The sequence below is a fragment of the Anomalospiza imberbis genome, chromosome 3 (genome assembly GCF_031753505.1).
Source record: "Anomalospiza imberbis isolate Cuckoo-Finch-1a 21T00152 chromosome 3, ASM3175350v1, whole genome shotgun sequence".
Lineage (NCBI taxonomy): Eukaryota > Metazoa > Chordata > Aves > Passeriformes > Viduidae > Anomalospiza > Anomalospiza imberbis.
The window spans coordinates 98,765,618-98,783,445 of record NC_089683.1 but is presented as its reverse complement, the minus strand read 5'-3'; the positions used below and the strand labels follow the sequence as shown (position 1 = coordinate 98,783,445).

The following is a 17,828-nucleotide window of genomic DNA, read 5'->3' as shown; positions in this document are numbered from 1 at the left end:
GTATACACCACATGGATGTGGACCAGGCACCAATTCAAATGGGCAACACAGCTCCACTCATGCTGCCTGCAGAAGACAGAAACATCCACAGCAAAGTGCAAAAATAATTCAGTGTCTTCCACTTGATCCCTGGCAAAGTTTCTTAGCATTCCTTGGCCCATCGCACCTTGTGTACCTACCTCAACCCCCAAGAGCTACCGAGATGCTTGTTTTGCTCAGCCCAAGTCTCCTTTAGGCATTAAAGGCTCTTCTACCTGCGTTGCCAAGGAGATTAATCAACGCTGTGCATGCTGAAGTTTTGTACAGCCCATTGCAGGAGCCCCAGTCCCCCTCTAAAACATTTCAAGCTTGTTTTTCTGCCATCCCTCCTCCTTGACCCTCACCAGGCCAATACCAGCTGCATGCCTGGCAGTCAACATCCGCTGCTCCACCTGGAGTGCTGTGTCCCATTTTGATTTGAGTGATTCTCCTCCTGTCCCACAGCACACAGGGACCCCCGATGGTTTGGATTTAAGCCCCAGCCGGTGCATCTCAGCCGCGCGTAGCCACGTCCCGGTGCCCGTCCCCACTGCGCACGTCCTCCAGCAGGTCAAGACATCACCATGTCCCAGCGCTGGCTCATGGCTGTGCTCTCACACGGGTTGATGACGAGCTCTTTGATGCTCTCGTGGGTGTCCCCAATGGTCTCAGTGTCCAAGCAAAAGCGTGAAGCTATGTGCTCGATGTGTGACCCGACTTTGCCCCAGCGCTGAGGGGAGACACGCGACAGGAGACACAGGTGAACAAGCTTCCTCCCCACCATGCTTTTACTGCACTGTTCCAGCATCAAGAGGACAGCTGTCATCAAGCCTTTGTGGTCTGATGCTGTCAAGTACAAGGTCCCCAAACCCACACCAGGCAGAGCTCACGCTGAGCATTTTTTCCATCAGAAGCACACTCATTTAACTCGGCCTCTGCCTGCCTTCAGGGAGATAATATATTACTAACAGCTTTTCCCCAGGTCACTGGTTCAAATGCCAGCTCAGTGATTAACTACAGGGAAATGTTAGCATCTGCTGCCTGACTGGCAGCCCATGTGAACTAAATTGCCAGTTTGGGTTTGACTTCTGCATTGAAGTATCCAGATCACCACCCTCACTAATAGACATCCTTATCAACACACTCATTTAAGAGGCAAAGGGCTGAACAGGCCAGAGTCTGTACTCCCAAAGTGACTGTGCTTCCCAGATGAAGTCAGAGCACAGGCCATTTAATGTGCAGTAATACTGTGATGAAAGAAAGGGAATTTCAAAGAAAACGGGGAATCAGTGAAAAGGGCTCACCTGCTTGTTGTCACCTTCTTTACAAGGTGACAGCAGCACCTGGGAACCAGGGAAGAGAGTGTACACAGACAAACACAGCTGCTGCTGGCGGACGTGGTGGTTGTATGTGTACGTCCATTCCTGCACAGAGGAAGAAAAAGAAAGGTGGTGAGAGAGCAGTGTTGATTCTTTCTGATCTTTTACCTGGAAAACAAACACTTTGGCTTGGATCCTGCCCCTTACAAAATCAAGCACAAACCTCACTGACTTCAAGAGGCATCAGGAGAAGTCAATGGGATGTTTCAAGCCTCCCCAAAATTGCAGTTGTCATTGAGGGACTGCAGGTACCATAGAAAATGTCTACAAAAGCTGCTGGAAGAACATGTTTCATGAGACAAAAGATTCCATAGCCAGAACTGGGCTGTGGTTGGAGAACAGAAGGATGGGAAAAAAACAGAAGAGAGGCAGGAACACTACTAACCACACAATGTGCAATCCTATTTTTTCAGGGAAGAGCAGCAGAGATGCTTTGCAGCTGTCAGTGGGAGACAAGAGGTGATATATAGCAAATATCTGACACTCCTGGGGCTCTGATCCCAAATATCACCAAAATAAGAGGTAAAGATCTGCTTTCTATCAAGATACTGGGACCAAATTTCAAAGGTTTGCTGTAATGGTTGGCTATAACCATTGCTACTCTCATTCCACTGGGTTGTCTTGGAGATTTTTTTTTCTTTTGTTGCTTTTTCATGTTCACCAGCTTCTTATCAGCTTCTCAGCCCCAGAAATAAACTTTGGAGGAGCAGAGACTCTTTGTCCTGTGTGATGCTTACCAAACAACAGGAGATCTCGGGGATTACCATCTTTTTCACCACTGGATGTTTTTGGGAGAAGAGGAGCAGCCGATAGTTTGATGAGGATTTGCAAATGTGCTGGACAAAGCACCATGGATGTACAGACACACTGCTTAGCCCAGGAGTGTTTCACAGAAGTTTACTCCAACGTTTATTCCAGCTGAACATTTTCTATCACTCACTTGTGCTTGTATTACCCAAGAGCACCTCTTGAGAGGATCCCAGCCAAGGGATGTCTGTCTCCCTGTTATTTGTGTGTGCGCACAAGCAGACAAGAGCTGGTTTGGCTGATGGGAAACCACAAGCCATGCTTTTACATAACCCTGGAGAGGGATTTCTGGAACAGGTGTTTTGCTTGTAACTTCCTGTGAGCATCAACTTTGAAATTAGAAAGAGTGGGGCTGCAAGGGCTTTCTGAGGGCTCCCATCCAGGGTGCAAAGCAGGATCAGCTCCTGCTGTGTAAATGGCTCTGAGCAGCAGCAGTGGGAGCAGATGGAAAGCAGGTTTCTGAGCCGTGGCAGGGCAGGTGAGCAGGGCTGGAGGACCAACAGCAGGCTGGCTTCACTATCAGAGTGCAATAACTCTGCCAGAGACAGCAAGGCCAGGGAGCAAAAGGGTTCCCACAAGAGACCCCAGGAGCCATGGCACATGCTTTAGCAAGGTACAGGTTATGAAAACTCTGAACCTGCTGGGAAAGAAAAGGTGCAAAGAGGAAGCAGAACAGTTGGGAGCTCAGCTATGGAAAAATCAGAGCTCCATGAGAAGTGACGTGAGCAGCAGTGTTGGCAGTGGAGGGGAAGGCAGTGCTCAAACATACGGCTGTTAGGCTGGGGCTGGAAAAATGGGGCTCCAGGGAGACTTCAACCCTTTCTGAGTGCTGGAGGGGAACGTGAAGAATGGCTGTCCTACTCTCAGAGCTGGGATGCCTGCAGCACCCCTGGCTTTGAATGGTGGAGGTTTTGGGTTGCATTAGCATGAGTTATTAGAGCAGGGACATGCTTCCAGTCCTTTGATATTTGTCACTGCCAGCAGCTCTAACTCCTCTCCTCAACTTCAAAACAGACAGGTACAGGCATTTAACTCCTGGGAATATAAATCCCATTTTCATTCAGGTTTTTAGCCACGTGTAAGGAAAAACACGCTTTTGCATAGCAGACCCAGCTCCACAAGGACTTCACACTGTGATCCTCATACTCTGTGCTTCCTAGCCCATTATTCCCCAAGAGCTCATGGAAATCAAACCTGGCTTTCTGAACAGCCTGCCCACAGGCTCGTCAGCAAGAGCTGCCCAGGATCTGGGTACATAACAAGCATTCATTTTCAAAGCTGTAATCCACACCCTTCTGGCAACCACTTTTCTTTGTCATACGGAGCAGGGTTCACCTGATCCCACAGTGAACACATTCCAGACATCCCAACCCTGCACGCTGTCTGCTGCTGTGTAAACCACCAGCCTGGGAAATCAGGTGCCAAATTAGTCCAGCATCTGCGAAGAACCAAACCCTATGGGGCAAGCTCCAACATCTGTTCTTCGCACCCACGCTGCTACAAGCCGCTTTGAAAACCTGCTTAACATTTTTAACCAGTTGTTGGTCATTTTAGCTCAGGACAGGGCTGAAGATGCACCCATGAGGCTCCTCAGCAGCAGCCAGTTAATGCTGTAACTTGTGTATATGTTGAATTTTTCAACTAACCCAGGCCATGGGACTTTTTGTTTATTTTGATATCTTCACTGAGATTATCTTACAGAAGACTGCTCCTACCAGAGGTCCTCCATTATTTTTTATCCAGACCAGGCTATGTTCAAACCTTCAGAATATTCACATCCTCTCAAGGCAGAGCCATCCTCTCATCCAGCACTGGACCATGGGATAGGAAGGGTGGTGATAACCATTTTCCCTAAGCTGTTGTTCATCAGAAGAAGTGAGGGCTCCAGAGCTGGATGTGTGCACCAGTTCCACAGCTGACACTGGATCCTACCCTCAAGCCCCCAGGCTGTCCTTCCACTGTCTTTATCTCAGCTGACAGATTTTCACACAGCTCATCTATTTCGGCAGAATGACTTTTTATGGAAGCCAGTCCTGTTGAAAATGTTTTATCCAGCTCTAATCATGTCTTCCTTCCCTTTCAGCCCTAGATGAAAGCCAAAGAAAATTATGCAGAAAATTAAGAAATTTGAAGGGGAAGGAGGAGGGAAGTAATTTGAACACCACAGAATCCATGAAGGACTTTAAAATACATGGCCATGGCTACAAAAAATTTTTATCTTACCCCTTTTCTTCCCTTATTTTTATGAGTTGGGATTATTTTTTTTTCTTTTTTTCCATGAGGAACTACTTTATCTCCTAATCCCTGGCACACTGACGTGGCCAGCACAGCAGAGGCTGTGGTGGATAGAGCAGCCCATGGTACCCCTAAGGAGCCCTGCAAGGAGCTAGCATGGCTTCAGGACTGCAGGCTTGCCTGAGGAGATGCCATCAGGGTTTAGAGCTGACCCAGAACCAAAGAAAAATACATCTATGAGGTAAAACTGACATCAAGATTTCCTGCCTTTTCAAAGGCAAAGATGGAGGGGTGGTGGAGCCAGGAGGAAGAGGGTGGACTTGGTGAAGAGAGCATCACCAGCTGCACAGCACAACCAGCAACCCCCTTCCTCCAAAACCTCAGATAACACCAACCCCTCATCGGAGGCTTGTGAATGTTTCTCAAGGCTTTAGCATCATCTGAGCCGGCACCTGTCACCGCTACTCAGCATTATTGTGAACTGAGCAAATTATTTTCAAGAGTGACCTTTGGCTTGGCATTGCCTGGCTGGCAGATGGAGCAAGGTGCCCCTTAGCCCAGGAAGGAGCAGTCCCAGGGGAGCCCAGCGTTCCGTGACAGCGAGGCCTCTGCTGCCAAGCGAGAGGTCAGCCGTGCCCTAAAGCAGGGGTAAGAGCAAGAGAGAAGTGCTTCTGAAGAAGGTGGAACAATCTAATTATCCAATTATCTTCTTTAAATCCCAGAGAAGGACTTCCCAAGGCACGCGACTGCACGAGTCACCTAAGGATACCAAAGTGCTGCTCTCATCAAAGACCCTGGGATACAACTGGAAATTCTACACTTCTCAGGAGAGGGAAAGCAAAGTACACGAGGTGCCCAGGACATCCTGGGTGCAGAGATGACACTGCTGTCCCCTGCTCTGCTTGCTCAGCCTGGTTCCCACAGCTCCAGCCAACCTACAGCTGGGGCAGGTCATGCCCATGGAGAAGAATGAAGACTTTTGAGGGGAGGAGGGTCAGAAGAGAATGTTTATGGTTGAGATGTCTCAGGAGGGTCACTTAGTTTGGACAGATGCTAAATGCTCTCCAAAAAACAGGCAGATCTAATCAGCACACAGAGGACCTCAAGCCACATCAGGCAGATCATCACGCTGCCTTTCCTTCCCAATAAAAGTCAAGGTCATGCCACTCAAATGCAATGGCAGCCACTCAGCTGCAAACCCCAGGTATTTTGGGGTGCAGGCCCAGGAGACGGATGCTGCAGCATTTCCCTTGTTTCCTTGCTTGTCTAAAAGATGCCTGAGCTTTACATTCCTCTTGCAGCAACTGCTTACACATGTGTTATATCCAGGTCAAAGCATCTTCAGATTTTTTATCTGAAGTATGTCAGGTTTCCTGAAGCCGCTAATGACTTAAATAAATCCCAGTCAGATGTCTTTTCCAAACTCTATGAACTAATACCAACTGACACTTAGTTTGAAAAAAATAACCCCAGCTACTCACATCTTCATTAGATAGATGAGGACAAAATTATGATCAATTATTTTCCCTCAGATGCATTTCTCTCGTGAAAAACTAAGTCAATCTGTTCATTTAGCAAATGAGATGCAACAAGGCGTGGAGTGCCGAGGCTCCAGTGGGCAGGAGCACAGGCAGAGTCTGCTGTGCGTTGGGGACGGGCACTGCACAAACATCTCTGCCCGTCACTAACTCAAGAGCCCTCTGACAGCCACCCTGAGGTCCTCAACCACCTCAAATCCCTCTGAGAGCCACTTCAAGGGACAGAGCCCACCCTGCCCGCTGCCAGGCCTTCTGGAGAGGAAAGGGCCAAGTGGATCCCCAGGATGATAAGACAAAAGCTCTCCTACACAAAGATGAGGGGTCTTCTTGCACCTCAGTGCCCCTTTCAGTGATTCAGGACCAACACCGACATAGCCAGGGAGGTTTTTTGAGACCTTCTAAGGGTGTAAGTCTGATTTCACCACTGAGTACTCGTCTCAATTTACTCCAACTATGGATGTAGCCAGAGGTCTCACAACACCCTTCCCCTACGCTACAGTTAGAAAAACATAAAATAAAGAGCAATTGATTACCATCTGACAGCTCCTGTGCCTCCTCAAACCATGACAGCCTAGATCTTCTCACACCCAGTCTCAAGCCTTTGTGCATGTAATGTTGGTAAAGGGCTGGGGCAGCCCAGCAGGGAGACAGCTACAGAAAGGCAATCAAAGCAACCAAATTACTGCTACTGTAATTGTGATAATAAAGAATTTGGACAGCCAGGATATTTCCACGGTACTTACTGAATGCCAAGGAAGCACAGCTTTGATTTAGCTAAGCCTATTTTTCACAAAATGAAGCTTAGGGTAAACAAGACGTGACTTCAGTGTGTTAAAAGTGAAGATTATTGCTCTATTCTGGTGTATCAAATGCAAAACCAAGTAGCATTCAGGACTGCTGCATAATCAGTCCTACACAGCCTGGTGACTGTAACACTCACGTCATCCACAAACTCAGGTGGTCTTGTGGCAACTGAGTCATTAGAATACAAGTTTCTATTCACAATAAAAGTTTAAATATCCTGCTTTAATCTGAACTATTCTCCATAGGTACAAGTAACAAAGAACTATACTAGAAAGACAGAGAAAGATAAAAAGGAAAGGCTTTTCTTTCTTCCTGCTGTGTACTGAGTGCAGTCATTCTGCAATCTGTTTGTAGTGCATTTTTATGTTCCTTTGCAAAGTTAGTCCTGGATGTGCACAAGAAATAGAGTTGCCATCCAGTGGGAAGTGTTGACCTATTGCAAACTGATGCAGAATCAGAACAGGAAGATGAAAAGTTCGTGGTGTGAAAAATTCCGAAAATTTAGTGCACAGAAATGTCAAAACAAAATGTGTTTAGTAGGAATGAAACAATCCAACTTGTTGGCATGACATTTCTCATTTTAAAATACCACATCAAATTGGTATTTCAGAAAGACCAATACCATTTCATTTTGAAACACTAACTTGCAGCAGCATTCTTCAGTCTGATTTTCTCAGATTTTTTTTTTTAAAAACAGTTGATTCATTGGAAGTTGCTATTGTTGTTAGAACACTTTTCCTTTCTTCTGCAGAGCTAGAAAAACATGATGACCTGCTCTCATCAGCTCACTGTTTGTGTGAAAAGTCCATGTAGCAGTGGAAGAAAAAAACTATTCTGGAACAGGGAAACCAGTGAAACTGTAAGAAGTGTTACTGTGTGGCACTTGCAATTATATTAACTACATTTTCTGAACTGACCAATATTCCAATAGTCATTGTTGATTTTGCCATGCTGTGAAACAGATATTAATTTCCTGCCTACAGACAGGCATGCAACTGCATTTAAAAGAGACACACATAATGACATGCTTTGTTTGCACACACAGATCAGGGATATTTTAAGCAGTCTCCCCAAGCTGGGCCTTTTATATGCACAGCTACCTGGTTTGAATATGTAACCATGAGGGTTAAGGATGTACAATCAAGTGGAAGCAAGCACACCACACCATGTCCTACTGAATTATTTCATGGAGAAGCAAGGGATTGTTATTCTCCCTGTTTTATAGATGGGAACACAGAACTTACTGACATGCCCAAAATCACAAAGGTGAGTTTTGAAGCTGTGTGTATCTTCAGTGTCTTGCTCCAGAAAGGAAGCAAGGCACATGTGCCTGCTCTTGGCTCTAAAATCTCCTAGGCTGAGCTTTTGAGAACATCAATTCATACAGCTTTTTCTTGTCTCAATGAGACTAAAAAAAAACTGAGATCATCTTCATTAAATCCTTGCTAGTTTAATGGGCAATCCAATACTGAGAGAATGCAGACTATGAAGTTACAAATGCCACTGCGATTCAGTCCATTCTGAGAGAAAAAAGGCCAAGAGATGACAGGAAGTTATAATTCTCTTTGCCTTTGATCTGTGCAGCATGGTGTTCCTGGGCAGTGGGAAGAGCTCAGCATAGGCTCCCATGGAGATGAGTGGGACACACTGTCCTGTGGCTCCTGCACCAGTCCCTGCAGCTGCCCAGAGCCTCCACCAAGGTCAGGTGGAGCTGCTAAGGTTTAATGACAGGCTACCTAAGGAAAGACACTGGCAGAATGGGTAAATCCTCCAACAGAGCTTTAACAACCTTAAGAAATCATCTTGAAGCTGCCCCCACGGCTTCTTCCCATCCAGCATTATGGGGATACACAACACATCTTACCTGTGCCTTTGGCACTGTGCCCTTGCTACTATTACAAGGAGTTAAGCTCAGCATGGGGAACTCCTGGTCTTCAGACTTGTGTGACTCCAGGCAGCTCTGCCTTTGCCTGATGATCCCAGTCTGATAGAGCGATTCCTCGGGAATCCTGTGGGAACAGCATGACAACAACATCGTACTGCCCCACACAGGGAGGCTCAGTGGGCTAAGGTTGCACCATTTCACCTTCAGGAAATGAGGAGTGGCAAGATCTACCACAATACTGAAGCACTGAGAGCAGCACGTGGACAGGGATGCTGCAGAAGCAGCACTCAGAGACGGATGGCTGACCTTTATAAGAAGAAAAAATAAATAACTGCCCAAGGCAAACACAGGAGCCAGGAGTAGGCTGTGAGCAGCCTTCAGCTTACAGGAGAGAGGAACTTTACAACAAGCTGTCACAGAGCCCTGGCATTGCCTGTGAATGCTGCTGTGCAATGCCACACATGGCAAAAAAAAAAAAAAAAAAAGTAAGAAAATGGCTATAAATCATCATTTTTACACAGTGATTCTGCACTCAGCTGTTGCACCAGCAGGTCCCTGAAGGTAACTCCAGAATTTTACCATCCTTTCTGAGGATGGCTCCTGATAGGGATCAGGGGAATTAATGCAATGGCTTCTGGTGTAAACTGGCAACTAAAAGATATCTGTGCAAAAGCAACAATATTTATCAAAGCATTAGGCTAGGAGCAAGGCAGAACCATCTCAATACAAGTCATAAAATCCTAGAGTGAATGGTTTCACAACAGAGAAGCCTTAAGTGCCATAGAACAGTGTGAAAGGACTGGAAATTAGGTGCTTGTTTAGTAAGTAGGAGTCATTAAGTACCAAAACACCCCTGCAGACGCTATGGTGACTTTTCTGCCTTGGGATACTTTTGTAAGGAAATTCTCTTACTTCCCTACACAACCTGCTCCACAGCTTGGGCAGGAGGATATCTAATGAATTCCCGAGAGCAAATGGGAATAACTGGTGCTTTGTCCCTCACCAGCCCTGCAGCAAAGAGCTTGCAGGAAGCGGATATCACAGAATATCCCGAGTTGGAAGGGACCCCCCAAGGATCTCCCAAGCCCTGCAGAATGTCACACTGTGAGCAAGCTGTGCAGCACAAAATTGTCTCTGCCCTTCTGTGAAGCCCAAGGGAGGAGATGCCTATGTCTCTGGGCAGAAGAAAGCTCTGTGGGGCAGGAGGGAGGGATGGAGCATCCCACTGGCCTGCTGGACACAGGTGGAGACCGCCCATCCGTACCGAAGTTCAGGATAAACGTTTTCCAGGTACCACTTGAAGCTGTGGCATTTCAACTTCTTCCGGAGCTCCACTCTGCTCTGGATGCTGTGGGAAGAAAATATCACAGAGATACAATGGAAATGATGAAGGTGAGACCCAACACACCAAACAGGGAGGATGAGAGAAACCCATCAGAAATGCACAGACAGCAAATGCAAGAGCATCAGCAGCTCTGTTTCTCTCTGTACGAGCTTGAGCAGTTGTTTTGATCTGTCTCTTTGGAGGTCTCTCTTACCATTTCACTTGGTAAAATGGCACGATGACATATTGTCATTTTAACAAGGAGTCTGGAGCTGAGAAGATTCATGGAAGAGCACAGTCATTTAAAAATTATTAGTAAAAAATGTATGCTGTCTACTATAACCCTTACCTGAACATATGAACATACTGGAAAATTAAAATATGCTGTTTGCTATTCTAAGTTATTCTTGGTTTACAGGACTACAGGAGGTCTTGATTTGCAAGAGCACCTCAACACGCTGGTAAGGCAGCAGAAGTTAATCACACAGTGAAACACTTTTCTTTTATTAGTCAGGACAAAAATTCCGTTCAAGGATCATGCTGTACAATGACATTTTCAAAACTCCAGCTCCTCCCTGGGCCAGCCTCCAGCTGTGGGGTTGTTATGAGCTGGCTTTTATGGAATAGTCAGAAGCCTCCAGTACCTCCTTTTCACATAGGTTAACTTCTCTATACCCTAAGCAGAGGACAGAGCTGCTACTTCATTCTGTGCTGATGGATGGGAGGAGAATATTAATTCAGAGGAAACAGGGGAGTCACCAGGACTTAAAATTATTTATCCTGGAGATTGAAGAGGGATCACAAGGAATTCAAGTTTGGACTCAGAGCCCCTTAGAGTCTGAAGGAAACTTTCTAAGGCACAGAAAAGCATGTGAAAATGAGAAATGCAACACAAATATTTACAGTCCTCCTGACAGGGAGGCATTTCTGACTCCTCATAGAATGAATGGCAAACTCTCTGCACACAAACACTTGCAGCCTTCCAACAAAGCATCAACAGGTCAAAAATCTGATGCTTTTCCTGCCTGTCAGCTGCCACCAACACCTCTGGACTCTCCTTACCAAACTCTGCTCTGGGATCAGAAGTAGTTCTGTGTTATGCCAAGGACAGGACAGAGGCAGAGGGGGTTTTCCCCCACCTAGATTTGGTTCACTGGAATAAACCAGCACAGCATTTAAACTGGCAGTTTATCCACCTCACTGCTGTAGCATGTGCCTATCATCACTATGTCATTGTCACTACAGAAACAACACAGGTGGGTTTCCACAGCAGGGAACATCTCTGTGAGCACCCACTGCAGCAGGCAGGGCCCAGGCAGGGCACAGGAAGAATCCTTACTTCCCAAAGGGCCTCCCCTGGGCTGCGGGCCGGGCGGCGTAGTAGTACTGCTTGAACTCGTCCATCCACACCTCGGCCGTGCGCTTGGTGTTCCTGAGGGAGGCAAGGGGACATGCTGAAACCAAGGAGGCCTGCAAGGTGACATCCTCCAGAATGCACCAAATGATCCATCCTGCCCTCCTCCCACTCTCAGCTTGGTCTTCACCCAAGCCCCCTCTGAGCCAGCCCATGCCTCACTACTACAGAAGGTACTCCTTCCTTCCCATTACTCAGGGACCAAACACATCAGACCAAACAAAGCTTGGATGAAGAATTCACTGTTTCAAACACAGCTGGATGCTTTGCATCCACCAGAGTCAGAACTGAAGGTTATCTTAAGCATTATCTCCAAGGCAGGAAGGAATGCCTAGGGTTTTATTTAGTGGCTGGGATGGAGCTCTAAGATTCACAAGTATTTCCTTTGTTTCAGTCCTGAATGGCCTCTCCTGCTTTGCACTCCTGGATTTCACTGAGGCAAACCTCAGCATTCAAAACTTAAAGAGAAAGTGGCCCCACCACAGTACTGCAGCACAAATTCCACTCTCCCACATCAGCCAAATCTCTGCAGAAGGTTTCTGAACCTCAGCAAATCTGTTGGCTTCAGATGGCTCTAACTCCTCTTGCAAATGGATTTCCTGCTCTGTGCCTATCTGCCTGTCCCTGCCCAGATCAGGGGAGTCCTCCAGTCTCCTGCTCCAAGGCAGGCCAGTGTCTCCAAGCTATTGCTGCCACACCACTAAGCTGCAGGTGCTGTAGGCAGGCTCTGGATCCAGCTGTTAGCGTCAGGATCCACACACAATCAGAATTGATTGTATATGAAGGTGTTTTATTGAAGCGCGCGGAAGCCTGGGGGTGAGACCCCAGATCTGGGCTTCAATGATACACCCGAATCGGTAGCTTATAACCCCTTCTACTCCTCCCCACCCCACACTGATTATTAACTTGTATTGTTCTATTCTAGTTCCCATTTCTACACAGGTGCTGTTTCGCTTGACTTACTGAGGACTACACTTGATTTACTGAAGACCATGCTTAATTTGGTTAAGACAATTACTGTTTACAGGGCTATCATTCACTCCCAAGGCCTGGCTGTCCTGCAGGTCCAGGCCTATTCCTTCTACCTGCCTGCTCTGGCCACCACCAACCCCCGATACAGTTTAGAAATCATTCCTATGATTTCAATTCTAAGCTACTAAATTTAACCCTTACTCTATCACAGACAAGCCCCAGGTGCCCAGAAAAGGATTATTCTGCACATGAAGCGAGCACTACACTGGAGCCTGAGCTGTCTCTCACACTGAAGTAGGGGCTCTGTGGAAAAGCAACCAGTATCTGGCAGAAAGGTGGAGATACATTTTGCTAACACCTCTATTTAAAGAGAAGTGCTACAGAGCATCAGGTTGCCAGGAGCTGCTTCTCTTCTCAGTCTATACACTATACCATTAAAGCTGATAGATACCCTCAGGTTAATAACGTCCCAGCTCCTGATGCCTACAGGTACTTTTCTCCAGACTGATTCTCAGTTCCTTGCTGATTCATGGGCTTCCTCCTTTCTCTCTCTAAGGCAATAGTCTAAGTGCTCTTGCTCAAGAGATGACTAAATCAGTGTCTACACCTATACCTAACCATCCCCAGTGTGCAGAGCTCCTTTGTTTGACTTCCTGAGCTCATGTGAGTTTACAAGAAACACGGGCATAAGTGCCAAGGCTCACACCCAGCCATGACACAGACGTCCCCGAAGTCCCCAGAGGCCTGTGCCTGGCAGGGAGTCAGAAGAGCTGTACCCATTCAAGCTCCCCTTGCTCCTCCTGCAGGTGATGCAATGCAGGCACCACCTTTTCACTCAGGTTTGCAGTGGCTTTGACAGGGGAGACTTTGCCACATCCCAGGCCCATCTGAAGTAGTATTGCTTCACTACTGAAAGCAAGAGCCCTGCTAGTGATTCTCAAATTTGTGCCCTGCTCCTTGATGATGCCCTGTGCTGGTCACAGCCATCCCCTTCCTGCTCCACCCACTGTGGGGCTGGAAATCACACATTAGGTGTTAGTGAGAGGTGTCATTTGCACTCCCCCTTGTCTCAAGCAAAGCCTGAGGAAGCTGCAGAGAGCCTGGGTCAGCAGTAACCTGTGGCAGATACCTGGGTCTTCACAAATGCCGCTGGCTCCTTCTGACAGTGGGAAGCCCACACTAAAAGGAAAGCCTGCTGTGTAAGCACTCACAGCTGCAGGTTAGCTCAGAAACAACCCTGCATTTACTCTGAGTGCCCCCAGTGCTTTTCTCTGTCATTCACTTAAGCAACAATGTTCAGCCTCACACTCTAAAAATGGAGGAAATCCTTCCTGACCTCACTAGCTGCTCTGATCATCTTTCCCATGCCTATTCCCGCTTCTGGATTTCCTCCTTCTTTGCCCAGGAAGTTTCCAGGATCTTAGCCCATTTCAGGCAGCCCTTTCAGTACCTGATTCAGTCTATGTTCCTGTGTGTGAGGAGAGGTGCCCTTCAGCTGGTATGCCCTGGCAGTCCCTTCGGTGTCCATGCCAGCCAGGTGCAGCCCACTGCTGCCTCTGCACAGGAGAGGACACCAGCCTGGAGACAGAGCCACCCTCTCCAGCAAGATGTGTGGTTCCCATCCCAGAGAGGCACTGGGAACCAAATTTTCTGGTTCAGCTGAGCCACACTGAGCCCTCAGCTAAGGTCACTGGCTCCTGACAGCCGTTGCTGGCAGCCTGATTTCAGGTCATCATAAATGTATTCTGATGACCTCAAGGTCTAAACCATTTGATGTCCCAGCAGCCAGCACTCAGGGATGTGCTGGGGACGTCCCTCCATTTCTGTGCTGATGAAAGCTACCATATAAATGTCCTATTTCTGTCATACTCTCAACACTGAAGAAATCCTATGGGACAGCTGTATTGACTTACATTTTCTTCAGCTCAAGAAATTCCTGCCCAAGGATATTTCAAAGTTTTCCAAACAAACTTTCCTGCCTGTCTTCTCTGCTCCACCCCCTCTCTCTACAAGGCTGATTCACAAAAAAAAAAAAAAAAACCCAAAGCAAGTGCACTTACTTAATGTATGTATTGGCATTTCCCTCTGGAAAGACATAGGGATGTTTCTTCCGGAAGACGTGCCCAACACGGCTGCAGGGGATGATTTCCAGGCTCCCTCCACACATCCACACACGGAAAGAGATTTCTGTAAGAGAAGCAGCTTCAGCACTTTGTCTTTCTGTCCTAGAGCAGTCTGAATCCTGGTGGTAGCTCTTACTTCATCTTCTGCAACATTAAACTGGGGTAAATCAATTACCAGACGGGCTTTCCTAGGCACAACAGTCTTAAAAGCACATTTTGAAGCTTCTTTGCAAGCTGTTTGAAGTCAGTGCACTTGAAACCTGCCTCTAGCACAGCAGGTGCAATCACAATGGTGAGTGTGAGACCGTAAGCAGGTCCCTTTTCATACACTGCAGAATCCTCTCGCCAGTTTTGTGCCTCCCTTATTACATCTGCACTGCCTGTTTCAGAGTCACTTCCCTCCAAAGGGCTCTCAAGTTCAGCAGGAGAAGCTATGAATTCTCTCCATTAATGACTACAACTGTCATTATCTTTATGAATCCACCACTGACCCTGCAAAGTGAACAGAGAGCTGTGCATCCATCGCCTGTCCCAAAATGGACAGGAGCTTACCCTGCCCAGGTACTCTGGGCCTTGAGTGCCAATGCTGCAGTCAAGTAAGGCATACACCTTCACACAAGCCAAGGTCAGCAGGTTTTGGATTATCCCAAAAACCTGGATAAGTTGTCAGTATAGGAAATGTCTCCCAGTCACTCCAAACCACTCTATGGCTGGCCCACAGAGCCCTTCTCAAGGAAAATGAGCCTGTGGCACAATTGACACCAGAAGTTATAAAGCTCTTGGCAGGGAGCTGGATGAGGTAGGAAGGGTAAGCAGCATGGCTGATCTAATGGGTCCATCTGGTCCTGATGCTTATGAAGCTATGAATCTATAGCTCTATTGTCAGACAGTCATGCTCAGACAGAACCAGTGTAGAAAAGAAATGAAATTAAAATGAAAAGGCTTCTGCAGTTCTCTGAATCCTATTTTATCATCTGTTGACAGTGCAGAGCTATATGTAGCAAGTATCTACTTCAAAACTACTAATTCCTTTTCACACATACCTCCCTCATTTAACTACAAAATTAAGACAGGAGAACACCCATTGTCTTTGCCAGCTTGTGCTCCCGGCAGTCCCCTCATATATGCCAGCACAAGGATGACTTGTCCCCAGGTCGGATGCTGGCAAGACAAGCACCTGTGGCAGGAACTGGACAGTGCCAACAGGACTCCTCCTCCTCCAAGGGCAGGCACTGCTGGCTTACAAAGCTTCCATCCCTCCAAAAACAGCTCACAGCTTCAGGAGGCAAAGGCCAATTGGAGCCTGGACCACCAAAGCCCTCTGATCACACACAGCTCAGCCCTGAGCTGCTGCAGAGGTGGGAGCCAGGTTCATGTTGCTCCCATCCCGCTCCCAGCACACCCACCTGCTCCTGAGCTAATGGAAAGGGAAGGCTGACACAGCTGCAAAGCCTTCTTGCCTTGATGCCTGTGTCCAAAATTCAAGGTTTTGATCCCATCCCCAACAGCTGGCCCTGGCAGCAGGGACAAGCAATGGCAGGGGTGGGAAAGCACAGCAGGGAGCAGTATTCCTTCCCAGAAATTCCCCCCCCCTTCCCTTCACTGCTGTGTTTACATGCAAGAGCTGCCAACAGCAGCTGGAGCCTCACCACTTTCCCCAGTGCTGGGTATTAAGAGGCCAATAAAACGTGCCCTTGTGCCATGTCCTGGTGCTATATTGGGAGCAAGCTTAATCACAGCTGCAGGGAAATGAGATTATGGCAGGATGAGGCCACTCTAAGCTGCTGCTCTCGGTTCTCCTCGCACGTGGCTGCTGCTGTCACTTGTCTGTGTGTCACAGCACTGGCCACTCTGCTGGCACTGCTGTGTCAGTCACATGGGCACCTGATACAAGGGGACAACCAGCTGAGCAGCTGTGGAGCACAATGTGAGCTGCCTTCCTTCCCCTCCTCTGTAGCAAAAGACAGCTACTGTTAGCTGCCTTCCCCTCCTCTGGTCCTTCTGCTCGGCCTGGGAGAAGAGCAGCTCCCTGGTGTGCTGAAAGAGTCCCACCATTCAGTCCTTGCCTGGTCTTTTTAAAGCCTAGTGAAGAGGTCATCTCTGTGTATTGTGAACTGGAATGAGGACACAGTGCACAGGAGATGCCGAGGAGTCTGAGCTCTCTGTTTCAGGCTAGCTGTACCCTGCAGAGCCTGTTCTAGGTACAGCAGAAACAATAAAAGCACAAGTTTTCACAGGGAGGGATCACCCATGGAGCCATCCATGGCAGGTAACAAACAAGGTCTCTGGACATGCAGCCAAGAGCCAAGTGTCCCAAGGGAAGGCAAATTGAAGCACCAACTAAAGCACAGTACAGGGTCAGCTCAGAGGAGCCAGGAGAGCAGGAACCAACAGTGTGCTTCCCTTGACCCTCAAGAGATGTTGCCAGTGCACACGGCTCCTCCAAGTGACCCCCAGGACGGGTGTGAGCAGTACATGTTGGGGTGCGCTGGACTCAACCCTCATTCAGCAAAATACCTCTAGCACTTCTTGCTGGCCTGCAAGTCCTTCCTGCCATTACTCATCTACAGGGAATTCAGTAAATTTAAGATGCAAAACACCTACGGTGTCCTCCTTCAAAGCCAAACACACTCACTTTCATTCTGCCTGAAGCCTCCAGCCCCCTCCAGCTGCCCCATCAATAACATTAAGGGCAGCAGTGCTGCTCCTCAGGACCAGAGTCCTGCACCTCCTCAGGACTGAGCTACCAGGAAGAGCATGGTTCACTGCAAATGCCCAAGACAAGCAGGTCAGCTCCTGCTGTCCATTTCCTGCTCAGAGCTGGCTGGGACCAGGGTGCAAAGGAGAGATGGGACACGCTGTCCTTGACTGCCACACCTGCAGGAGATGGAGCTGTGGGCCAGACATGCTTCTGCTCCCAGGAAGATGGGCACGTTAGGATCTGCCCTGCTGCTATGCAGACCTGCACTTTGTTGTTGCCATGTTAACCTTGATTTTGCTTTCCTTTGTCACACGAGGCCATGGTATACCCTGCAGCACTGCCAATGCATGTTTGGTCAGGACCAGTCTCCTGGGGCATAGCACCAGTAAGGGAAACCTGTCCTCTGCAGGATGGACCATAACCAGGCATAAGGAGCACAATGCCTGCTGTTACAGGGCATGGGACAAGCTGCCAGGATGGAGCTTCCCCCAAGAGCAGGCTGTCCTGTCACTGTTCATCTCCCAGGAGCAGCTCCTGCTGGCTGCTGTCAGAGACATATGACAAGCACAGACAGACAGCAGGTCAGGCACAGCATGGCAGCTCCTCTCCTGCTCTTCTCCTGTCTAGT

General features: G+C 47.9%; 1 protein-coding gene across 2 annotated transcripts in view; it reads right to left on the bottom strand.

Annotated features, from left to right (window-relative positions):
• Positions 1 to 564: 564 nt before the first annotated feature.
• Positions 565 to 17,828, bottom strand: part of GALNT14 (polypeptide N-acetylgalactosaminyltransferase 14) — a 90,302-nt gene continuing 73,038 nt past the window's right edge. For both annotated transcript variants that reach the window (XM_068185968.1, XM_068185969.1), the window contains 6 exons: positions 14,437 to 14,563; positions 11,330 to 11,422; positions 9,931 to 10,014; positions 8,646 to 8,790; positions 1,323 to 1,442; positions 565 to 748 (listed from right to left, as the gene is read on the bottom strand). In XM_068185968.1, the coding sequence (XP_068042069.1) occupies positions 590 to 748; positions 1,323 to 1,442; positions 8,646 to 8,790; positions 9,931 to 10,014; positions 11,330 to 11,422; positions 14,437 to 14,563 (728 nt within the window). In that variant the 3' untranslated portion in view covers positions 565 to 589. The remainder of the gene's footprint in view (positions 749 to 1,322; positions 1,443 to 8,645; positions 8,791 to 9,930; positions 10,015 to 11,329; positions 11,423 to 14,436; positions 14,564 to 17,828) is intronic.